The sequence below is a fragment of the Petromyzon marinus genome (assembly GCF_048934315.1).
Source record: "Petromyzon marinus isolate PM22_M1 ecotype Great Lakes invasive population chromosome 80 unlocalized genomic scaffold, UKy_Petmar_22M1.pri1.0 chr80_unloc.2, whole genome shotgun sequence".
NCBI lineage: Eukaryota > Metazoa > Chordata > Hyperoartia > Petromyzontiformes > Petromyzontidae > Petromyzon > Petromyzon marinus.
This window is the reverse complement of record NW_027422630.1, coordinates 156,101-167,744: the sequence shown is the minus strand read 5'-3', so window position 1 is coordinate 167,744 and position 11,644 is coordinate 156,101. Positions and strand designations below refer to the sequence as shown.

The window sequence follows — 11,644 nt, the reverse complement described above, 5'->3', positions numbered from 1 at the left end:
TTGCCCCTACAGCCCTGCCAGCGGCTACCTAGGGGAGCGTTGTCTGTGTCTCTCAGCACTTGCCCCTACAGCCCTGCTAGAGGCTACCTGGGGGAGTTTTGTCTGTCTCTCAGCACTTGCCCCTACAGTCCTGCCAGAGGCAACCTGGGGGAGCTTTGTCTGTTTCTCAGCACTTGCCCCTAAAGCCCTGCCAGAGGCTACCTGGGGGAGCTTTGTCTGTGTCACTCAGCACTTGCCCCTACAGCCCTGCTAGAGGCTACCTGGGGAAACTTTGTCTGTGTTGCTGCTGTTGCATAACCACGCGAACTGCGTTGGGGGGTGGTGAGTGGTGGTGAGGGGGCTGCTGCTGCTGCATTGGAATTCCCCACGGAGTGGACCTAGAGGGAGGCCAAACCAAACAAACACGGCCAGGGGGCTGCCGCATTCCAACAGTGGAATGAACCCCTCCCCCTCTCTCCCTCCCTCTACATCCCTCTACCCCCTCTCTCTCCCTCTCTCTCTCTACCTCCTCTCTCTACCCCCTCTCTCTCTACCCTCTCCCTCTACACTCCCTCTACCCCCTCTCTCTCTCTCCCTCTCTCTACCCCCTCTCTCTCTACCCTCTCCCTCTACACTCCCTCTACCCCCTCTCTCTCTCCCTCTCTCTACCCTCTCTCTCTCTACCCTCTCCCTCTACACTCCCTCTACCCTCTCTCTCTCTACCTCCTCTCTCTACCCCCTCTCTCTCTACCCTCTCCCTCTACACTCCCTCTACCCTCTCTCTCTCTCCCTCTCTCTACCCTCTCTCTACCCCCTCTCTCTCTCTTTTTTTAACGATCAGAGGAAACAAGAAGATGCTCGGTGTAGTCGGCACTTTGCTCCGTTCATCATTTCGTTTATTTAGTTTTTTATGCTTTGCTTTATGTAACCCCCCCCCCCCCCCTTTTAAATGAAAGACCCAACAAAATATATTTTTTTCTTTTTTTTGCTCTCCTTACCCCTTCCCTCTCTCTCTACCCCCCTCTCTCCCCCTCCTCTCTCTCTACCCCCCTCTCTGCCTCTCCTCTCTCTCTACCCCCTCTCTTCCTACTACATTTGGCTCTCTCTCGCTCTCTCTTTTTTATATAACTACGACAAGTGCTGCATCTGCACGCAGCCCTTCCCACAGTCCATCGGCCTCCGACGGGTAGCTCAGATCTGCATGCAGAGCTCTCTACCGTCATCTGCCACGGCACGGCGTGGGTCAGCCGCGCGTGGCGGAACTCCGGCCACACCCTGGCTCCGACCGGAGCGCGGAAGATGCACAGGCTGCTGGCCGGACGTTGCCCCTCCAGGGCCACCTTCCTCGCCCTGTATATGGCGAGCTTGGCGTAGCCGAAGAGCACGTTGACCGGCCCCTGAAGATGTTGGGGTCCGTCGCCCTTCGGGTATCCAAAGATGAGGACCGTCGGGGAGAAGTGGAGGCTGAACCTTAGGAGGATGTTTCTCGGGACCTTGAACAGCGAGTCCAGGCTCTTGCACTCCACGTATTGGTGCGCCACCGTCTCCACTTTACCGCAGAACCGGCACTCCGGGGACGTGTCGGTGAAGCGTGCCGGGGAGGCGTCGGTGGTGACGGTGCCGTGGGCGATGCTCCAGCCGTGGTCGCCGATGCGGTTGTACGTTGGGCTGGAGTGGAGTTGCCTCCAGCGAGGCCTCTCCGGAGAGACGCAGGGCAGGGCTCTCCTCCAGGCATGGTCCTTGTGGCTCCTCAGGGTGCCCTGTTGGTGAAACCGGACAAGGTAAGAGTAGAGCACCTTCCTCTTTACGTTTGCGAAGGCCACCTCCGGCAGGTCTTCCAGCCAGCACAGGTTGTGATCCACCTTCGTTTGTCGGCATTGGCGATGCAGTGGCACGACTGAGAGCTCTGGTGGAGGGGGATCGAGAGGGGCCTCGTCATCCCCAACGCCGATGGGGGGCGTTCTCCCCGCTGCCGCTGAGAAGGCCCCCTTGGCTTTGGCCAGGATCCGGGCAGCCACCCAGAACGACTGCAGCCCCCCTGCCTTTGTGGCCATGTCTGCCGGTCCGAGCCACCGGCCCCGTGTTTCAGGCTCCACCAGATCTCCCATCTTGGTGAGCCGCGCGTTGGCGAGGCGCCTCTCCATGCCTGGGGTGGCGGTGGTGGATGGCAGCTTTGTCTGTGGGTTCCTGAGGATCGGTTCGAAGACCAGATCCTCGGCCGATCGCGGCTGGTTCAGCCTCTTGATGGCGAGGGAGCTCCACGTCTGCAGGACGCTCCTATAGAAAGGTGGCAGCTGTCCCAGTGGGAGGCCCTGCAGGTCCATGTAGAATAGTTGTTTGGAGCACTGCAGACCCCCCAGCTGTTTCAGGAGGAAGGAGGCCGTGACGCTCCAGGTCGGTGCCGGAAGGTGGCCAGCTGACTCCGCACACGCACCAGCACGTGACCGCCCTCGTCCAGTGGCAGGGCCAGGACCCCAGCCGCGACTCCGGTGTCCTCCACCCGACCAGAAGAAGTCGAGGACTCGCTTCTGAAGTGCGTTGACGAGGCTCATGGGGGGGTGCAGGGAGAAGAGTCGGTGCCACAGCATGGACGTCACCAGCTGGTTCACCACCAACGTCTTTGTCCTGAAGGTGAGGAACTTGCACAGGCGACTCCAGGTGGCCAGCCGCTCCTTCACCTTCTCCTCCAGCTCGACCCAGTTCCTCTGCAGTGGTTCCTCCTCTGGTCCGAGGAACACCCCCAGGTGGTGCAGCGATGTTGTGCTCCAATTGATGGCTTTTGCCTTCTCGGGACACTGGGTCATGTCCCATGCTCCAACCAGCAGCCCGCTGCACTTTTGCCAGTTCATTTCTGATGAGGCTTTCGAAAAGACCTCCTGGCACTCGTGCAGCAGGGCGACATCATCCAGGGAGCGCAGGATGAGGAGGACATCGTCGGCGTACGCCGTCAGGACCAACTTGACGCTTGGTTCCCTGAGCACCAGGCCACTGAGTCTCTGCTTTATGCGACTCAGGAAAGGCTCTAATGCCAGGGCATAAAGTTGGCCCGACAATGGGCATCCCTGTCTCACTCCTCGCTCGAATTTGACCGGGGCAGTGAGGGCGCCGTTGATCTTGATCACGCACTCCGCCTTGGTGTAGAGTCTTGAGGGTTCCCAGCAGGTATTTGTGGTCCACTCTGTCAAGAGCCTTTTCCGGGTCAAGGGCCAGAAACGCGATTGGGATGCCCAACCTCTGGGACACCGCGATGAGGTCCCTGACCAGGAAGATGCCGTCGTGGATGGTTCGTTCGGGGATGGTGTAGGACTGGTCCCCGTTTACGACTTGTGCAATCACCCCTTTCAGTCGCAGGGAGAGAGCCTTCGTCAATATTTTGTAGTCGGTGTTCAGGAGGGACACCGGACGCCAGTTTTGTAGGTGCCTCAGGTCTCCATTCTTGGGAAGCAGAGTGAGCACCGCCCTCCTCCAAGACTGAGGCATCACCCCGGTGACTGAGGCTTCCTCCAGCACCTCTCTGTAGTCCTTCCGTAGGGATGGCCAAAAAGCGGCGTAAAACTCCCCCGGTGATGTCCGCGTCTTTCAGTCTGGTGCTCCCCCAGGTGTCTCCTCCCTTCTCGTTTTTCTCTCCACTAATCTCTACCTCGCCTGGCCTACAGGAGGTCGTGGGTCCTGACGAGAGATGTTGACTACCTCGCCTGGTCTACAGGAGGTCGTGGGTCCTGACTAGAGATGTTGACTACCTCGCCTGGCCTACAGGAGGTCGTGGGTCCTGACGAGAGATGTTGACTACCTCGCCTGGTCTACAGGAGGTCGTGGGTCCTGACTAGAGATGTTGACTACCTCGCCTGGTTTACAGGAGGTCGTGGGTCCTGACTAGAGATGTTGACTACCTCGCCTGGTCTGCAGGAGGTCGTGGGTTCGACCCCTGTCTGTGTGGAGTCTGCGTCTCTCCTTGTAGATTTGTCTCCGTGTCCTCCGGTGTTCCCTTCCACGTTTAGAATCAACGTCACCGCACGTTCAGAGGAGTTGGTGGTGATGTGAATGTCCACACGGTGGTGGTGGTGATGTGAATGTCCACACGGTGGTGGTGGTGATGTGAATGTCCACACGGTGGTGGTGGTGGTGATGTGAATGTCCACACGGTGGTGGTGATGGGTAATCAGCCACGCGGTTGAGCTGCTGTCAGTCGCTGAAAAATATCTACGAGGCTCAGTGTGGCCTTTACTACCTCGTACCACACAAATGAGTTCAGTGTGGGTTGTCCCCCCTGAAAGTCTTCCTCTCTCCTTGCTCTCTCCTCTCATCGCTCCGTGTCTGGGCCTGCCCAGGACCTCGGCACGCGTCTCAAACTCGACCCAAGCCCAGGGAGAGGGAGCGAGAGAGATACGCAGAGTCTGTGTGTGTGTGTCTCTGTGTGTGTCTCTGTGTGTGTGTGTCTGTCTGTGTGTGTCTGCGTCTCTGTGTGTCTGTGTATGCGTCTCTGTGTGTGTCTGTCGCTGTGTGTCTGTGTCTCTTGTGTGTGTCTGTGTGTGTGTCTGTGTGTGTCTCTGTGCGTGTCTCTGTGCCTCTGTTTGTGTCTGTGTCTCTGTGTGTGTCTCTGTGTGTGTCTGTGTCTCTGTGTGTGTGTCTCTGTGTGTCTGTGTGTCTGTGTCTCTGTGTCTCTGTGTGTCTCTGTCTCTGTGTGTCTGTGTCTGTCTGTCTTTGTGTGTCTGTGTGTGTCTGTCTTTGTGTGTCTGTGTGTGTCTGTCTTTGTGTGTCTGTGTGTGTCTGTCTTTGTGTGTCTCTGTGTGTCTGTGTGTCTGTGTGTGTGTGTCTCTGTGTGTCTGTGTGTCTGTGTGTGTGTGTCTCTGTGTGTCTCTGTGTGTCTGTGTCTGTGTGTCTCTGTGTGTCTGTGTGTGTGTCTGTGTCTCTGTGTGTGTCTGTGTCTCTGTGTCTCTGTGTCTCTGTGTCTCTGTGTCTGTGTGTCTGTGTGTCTGTGTGTCTGTGTGTCTGTGTGTCTGTGTGTCTCTGTGTCTCTGTGTGTGTCTGTGTGTGTCTGTGTGTGTCTGTGTCTCTGTGTGTGTCTGTGTGTGTCTGTGTGTCTGTGTCTCCGTGTGTCTGTGTGTGGACGGTCTCTCTGTTTAACGCGTAGCAATCAGCTTTCGCGACCAATATTATTCGTAATAAAGGGGATTTTTTGGGTTGGATCGCGTAAATATGAATGTCGTCAACCCACCACAGATTCAGAATATTTATCCTGGAGGAATCCGATGAGCTAAATAAAGCTCGCTTTCACAGGTGCCCAGCCAATCGGTATAAAGTTTTGTCACGACCACAAAACGTGCCGAGGAGTTCACTCGTTGAGCCCACCGGTTGCGTGTTGCAGAGTAAACCCACGACAGCGACACGTGACGTGGTGGTGGCAGCAACAAGCAGCACCATCAGGCGGATTCGTCAGCACTCTGAAGAAGTCTTCCTCCTGCTTCCGGCCTTACTGTGGACGCGTCTGTCTGACTCCCAGTGAGGAGCGGTGGCGCAGCGGTTAGCGCCATGCTGCGCTAAGAACCCGGCAGAGACCAGAATTGTATTCCCGCTCACGGCCACCAACGCCGGTGACGATTATCTGGACCGGTCCCGGGCCTCCCCTAGGTCGACTCGGCCTCAAATGAGCACCCGGTGCTGTGTGCGTAGTGAACATCGCCACTGGGGAGACAAAGGCGGCCGGGCGTGGTGCTGGCCACCCACCCCCTCGTGTCCCATGTCGGCCTTCATAGGTGTACGCTAACAGCACTTGCCCCATCAGTCTGTGAAGGCTACACGGGGGGGGGAGGGGGGTCTTTGTCTTGTGTGTGGGCACCCCCAGTGACAGCCGCCACTGTGCATCAGTCTGCACAGGGACCGTGTGACGTAAGCTCACGTGACATTCGTAAACTTATACAATCGTTTATTAATCATTAAAAAATTTCACTCGACTGGTTATAGTATTCATGTTAATAACACGATAACGAAGTAAGCCACAGACGGCAGCTACACACGCCGTAAGGGTTTTAACACTCTTAGCAAAACGATGACTTTGGAGAAGGCGTCTTTGTTTGAAGGTCTGAGACGCCTCCGGACACATGGAGACTCCTCTTCAAGACTCGCATTTCATGGCAAGAAAACAACTCCAGTAGCGAACGGCTCTCCCTGAGTCTCCAGACCCTGAGACCCGGTCTCTCCGAGTCTCAATAATCTGAAAATATCTCGGACTTCTTCAATGCGTTCTCCCAGAATAACAGCTGCCAGGACTCTCAGACAATAATAGTGGCGACAGGCAAGGGAGTTCCTAGTTGGAGGAGGTATACTGGGTGTGGTGAGCCGGGGGCGGAAAAATCATTCTCGTGCGTTTGCTGGTAAGCCCGATATTGGGGAGGGGAGCGGAGCGGCTAGCGCATCGCGCTACGAACCTGGCGACCCGAGTTCAATTCCCGCTCACGGACAACACCAGAGACGATTATCTGAACTCGTCCTGGGCCTTCCTTAGGTAGCCCGGCCCACAGCGAGAGGCGGCGAACTGCAGGCGGTGAGCACGGACACGGACGGAGCGGTGACGCCGCCCAACGGTCGCGCATTCGCCGCTCGCCGTGGTTCCAACCCAGTGGCCAGCCCCGGTTAATACTGGATGGAGGTGGGCGGGCCGGGCTGGCTATGTTCGGGATGTACCGAATCTTCCCAGCCGGGGAATCTTTACTTTGTCCTCAGCGAGAAAACCAAAACTAAACTATGTTTTTATATTACCAGGTGAGGCCCACTGAGCTACGTGGCTCTTTTTAAGAAGCCACCTGGCTATCACAAATGATAGCTCAACAAAGTGGCTTATCACATGCAAATGTATAGCAGCCAACTACTCTGAATGCATGATGTCGATTCTACATTTTCCAGATGGGACTTAAATGTGCTCTCACGGCACCGTTTGTTTGATTACCAACGGCACGAAGTGCTGTTCCACGGTCTGGGACATCAGCGCAGCGGCATCACCCCAGGGACAGCGCCTTGGCCTCGGGATTTGCTCAAAAGAAGGTGATCTGAAAGTCTCTGGGTGCACCGTTTGAGCAGAGTGAACACGGATCGGTTGCAGCAGATATTGCGGGGCTAATCCACCGAGTGCCTTGTTGGTCAGCAGCAGGATCTTGTAGTCCACTCGAGTGCTTGATTGGTAGCCAGCGTCAGCCGTCGGTTGCGATTCGCCCCATGGGATGGCGGTCCACGTACCGACCACCAACTCCTGCTCCTCCCGGCATCGACTCATTTAACGTTCACCTACGTTACCCTTCTCGTACCCTACAATGCGTCGCTTTGTCGTTGATGTAACAACTTGCTGCACCTCTCCTATGCGATGACATCACTTCCTGTACCTCCCCTACGCGATGATGACATCACTTCCCGTAGTCGCTAACTCAACGCATCGCTCACACTTGCATTCCAGCCAGCCACGCCATCACTTCCTGCACCCGATTGCTTCTGTGACGTCACTTCCAATGTGAGCCACGTTGCCGGCTTCCCTCTGGGTTCCCGCTGGGTTATTGATTCCTGAGATGTGGTCCCTTGTGGGTCCCCAAAAACAGGGGTCCTGAGTATCGATCCCACGGTCCTGAGTTCTGTTCCCAGCAAATGTTGGCCTCCCACCCACCGTTTGCGTGCCGGTCCTGAGACTTCTCGTCACCCAACCCCGGTCGAGCTCCTCGAGTTCTCTGTCGGGGGTCCCATCGGGGTCTAGAACCTGTAGCTAGGAGTTGCCACCTCTGATCTTCCATTGTGATTCCCCCCGCACCTCTGATTAGCACGGTTGGCTACTTACCGAGTGAAAGAAGTTCAACATTCGTACAACTGGAGACGCAATAGCGACAGGTATCTCACAATGGCAGAAGTAGGGCTGCCAATATCTTGACCAAAGTTACTGCAGGAGATTCTGTTCGTTTTTCTTTTTGCAACCGTTGAGCACGCTCGCCAATATCGAGCCATCGTTTTATTTTGTGTCGGTTAGGGTTCAAAATATATATAGCTAAATGCCGTTTACATATCACCGCATCGGTTATGGTCATATGTCGCCTATTGCGTCATTACCGCTGCCAGGGGAAAGACAAACTTCAATCAGACAACTTACGTACGAATTATATGTATCCATTATATTAATTTATCTATTCTAAATATCTCCCATTGTTAAAATCTCGATCCGGATATCTTTCAAAAGTCACCACCGGGAAGGTGGAGATCGATGCCAATTCCAGTAGAGCATCTCGGCTTGTGATGGATAACCCGAAGCAGAAGTTTAGTGCGGGAGGGGGGAGGGGGGGAGGAGAAATCTACTGGGAAAACCAGGACAGGTGGCAACCCGTAGGGACGTGTGGCTGACGTATGGACGACGTATGTACGTGTGTACATACGCTGAACTTCTTTCGTACCGTTTGTAGCCAACTAATCTCATCAGAGGTGCGGGGGAAGAACGACCAACGTTTGGCCACCCCACATTGGTCCTTCGATCAAAGCTATGAACGACTCAACTATTTTGAATTTTACCAGCTAAGAAGGCGCCCAACTGAGCTATGTCGCTCTTTCTCAGAAGCGACCTGGCCATCACAAATGATGGCTCAACGAACGAGATTATCACGTGGAAATGTAAAACACGTGACGTCGACTCTAAATGTGGAGGCAAAAACCGGAAGACCCGAAAACAAATCCACGCAGTGACCACCGCGGGGAGAGATAAAGACGCAGACTCCACATAGACAGCAGCAGCAGCAGCAGCCATAATCAGGGTCGGGATCGAACCCACGACCACCTGAATACCAGGCGAGGTAGTTAACATCTAGCCACCGTGGTGCCCACTGGTCGCGAACCCCCTTGCTTGCCCAGCTGACCTCACTGCTAAGACCTCCCCCCCCACCCTCTGGTCCTCCTATTGGTGGTCCCATATCTACATTGAGAACGAATTTCTTTAGAACTACTGCGTGTTGTTATTGTGTAGTTTGTTGCTGTGTAGTTTGTTGTTGTTGTTGTGTAGTTTGTTGTTATTGTGAAGTTTGTTGTCCATCCCCCGCACCGCCGATTAACACAGTTGGCTACTTAGTGCGAAAGAAGTTGAGTGTACATACTACACTGTACACTACTACATACTACACTACTATACACTACACGACTATACACTACTACACTACACTAGTATGCACTAGACTACTAGACTACCCACTACACTACTCTACACTACGGTACTAAATAGAGAATTAATTTCTTTAGAACGGCTGCTTGTTGTTATGTTTAGTTTGTTGTCCTTCCCCTGCACCTCCGATTAGCGTGGTTGGCTATGTACGGTGCACAAAAGTTCAACATACATACATACCATCTGTCCCGACGATTCTAATTCCCACACCTAGCACCTGATGACTGTCCTACTACTAACGAAAGCCTGGTTCTGGTCCCTACAAGATGACCTGAGTACCATCAACATTATCTGCTCAGTAGCCCTACTCAAGGTCCTCCACATGATCTCCCGCTGAGGATCCCCCTGGTGCTGAATACTTACTGGAGTCTTGGTGGAGGCAATCCGCTATAGTCCTAAAGGTCTTCAGTCTGATCCCCTCATTCCTAGCTGTTGCTAAGATTACTCTGTTCCTGAGTGTGCTTTGCTGCTTTGCCCAAGCTTGCATTTGGAAGTGTACGAGTGCAATTTGTACTTCCATTCTTTATATTGATTCATTTGTGACTTTCTTAACTGTTTTCTGTCTTACTCGTTAATCCTGACTTGCATTGTTTATTTTTGATGTAACTTTCTAATCTCAACTAACTCTCTTACTGGACATCTATAAAAATGAACATTATAGTGCCATGGGATTCATTCTCCAGGATAATAAAATAGTGCTACTCTCCACCAGGATAAATAAACATTCTTACTCTCCTCCAGGACAATTAAAGATTCTTACTCAACTCCAGGATAATTAAACAATCCTACTCTCCTCCAGTATAATGAAATACTTACTCTCTTCAAGGATAAATACAGATTCTGGTTCTGTGATCTGTCTGATTCTTCTGTTCTCTGGTGCTCGTGGTCCACAAGGGTCGATCCCTCTCGTGCTCGCGGGCACTGGGCCTGATCCCTGCAGACCTCAGACTCATTGGATGTTGAACCCTCCATAGTCCTTGAAGGTCTTCAGTCTAATGCCCTGGTCCCGAGCTAGATCCCTCTAGTCCCGAGTCTCAGCTGTCTGGTTCTTGTGTTCTCTGCGGCATCGCTGGTCCTTGTCACGATCTGGGATCCGGTCCCGGTCCTAACCGTCCCGATCCCGCGGCGTCCCCCGTCTCAGCACAGCGAGCGTCTCCAGGAACCTGGGCAGAGCACGGCCGAAGATCCTGGCCAGGGCAACGTCGCGAGGGGAGGGCCGAGAAGCCCTCCTCCGGCCTGCGCCTCCCTCCTCCTCCACCTCCTCCTCGCCACCGTCCTGCTCCACCTCTTTCTTCCTCTTTGCGTCCATCTCCTCGCTCTTCCTAATCTCATGCTTCTCTTTCCTGACCTCTTTCTCCTCCTCCTCCAGCACTTCCTCACTGGGGCTTTCCTCCCGCTCGTTCTTCTGCGGCCTCCTGCTCCGCTGCCTCCCCTCTTCATCCTCACCTCTTTTCTTTTTCTTCACTCCCCCACCAACCCCGCCTCTCTCCTCTCTCCTCTCCTCAACCCCACTCCTCCGGCCATCGCCCTTCTTCCGATTCCTCGGTCCGCCCACGACCTCCTCCACCTCCTCCTCACCACCGCCAACACCTTCCACCCTCTCGACCCCACCCACCGTGTCCTTCTTCGTAGCTTCTTCTTTAAGAACCTCGGCGCGGTTCACAGCTTTCTGTGGAGATTTCTCTGCTGCCACTGCCACCAACTCATCTACCTCCTCCTCCATCGTTCCCTGCCGCTGTCCTCGAATCTTCGTATCCACCCCCTGACGTCCATCAGCTCGCGATCCACCCTCTGTTTCTCTTCTCCCTTCCTCGATTTCCTCCTCCTCCTCCTTCCAATCTTCCTTCACCACCTCCGCATCTTCTGTCAGTATCCTCACCCCCATGCTCCTCCTCCTCATGCCTACTTCGTCGTTGCCTCCATTCTCATCGCTGCTGATGCTTCTGCTGTTGTTTCTTCTGTTGCTGTTGTGGCTGTCACTCTTGTTGGTGTTGTTGTTGTTATTATTGTTGTTGTTGTTGTCACCATCATTGTTGCTACTGCCATTCTTGTTGTTTCTTCTGTCACTGCTGTTGTTGTCGTCAGCTCTGTTGTTGTTGAATCTGTTGTTGTTGTTGTCTGGTAAGCGAGCCACGTGGTCTCCGGCCACCCGGTCTCTCTCCTGGCTGGTGCCCTCTGCTCCCCGTGCTATCATCATCTTTATCTTCATCATGATCCTGCGTGTGACTGAGTGGCGGTCCGGCGGCCACTGTGATGATGGCGACGATGGCGATGATGAAGACGATGGCCTCGATGGAGATGATGGCGATGATGATGATGATGATGGCTGCTGGAGTAGATTTTGGTTCCGGCCAGCCGTGGGAAGAACCGGCTCTCCTCCTTCTCCAGCTCCTCCACCACCTCCTCCACCACCGCCTCCTCCACCACCTCCTCCTCTACCTCCCCCTTCCTCTCTTCCTGCCTCTCCTCCTCCACCACCGCCTCCTCCAC

The 11,644-nt window shown here is 54.4% G+C and overlaps 1 protein-coding gene across 1 annotated transcript in view; it reads right to left on the bottom strand.

Annotated features, from left to right (window-relative positions):
• Nucleotides 1-5,885: 5,885 nt before the first annotated feature.
• LOC142908337 (uncharacterized) overlaps nucleotides 5,886-11,644 on the bottom strand; it is an 88,631-nt gene continuing 82,872 nt past the window's right edge. The window contains exon 25 of the mRNA XM_076058894.1: nucleotides 5,886-11,635. Within this exon, the coding sequence (XP_075915009.1) occupies nucleotides 10,260-11,635 (1,376 nt within the window). The 3' untranslated portion in view covers nucleotides 5,886-10,259. The remainder of the gene's footprint in view (nucleotides 11,636-11,644) is intronic.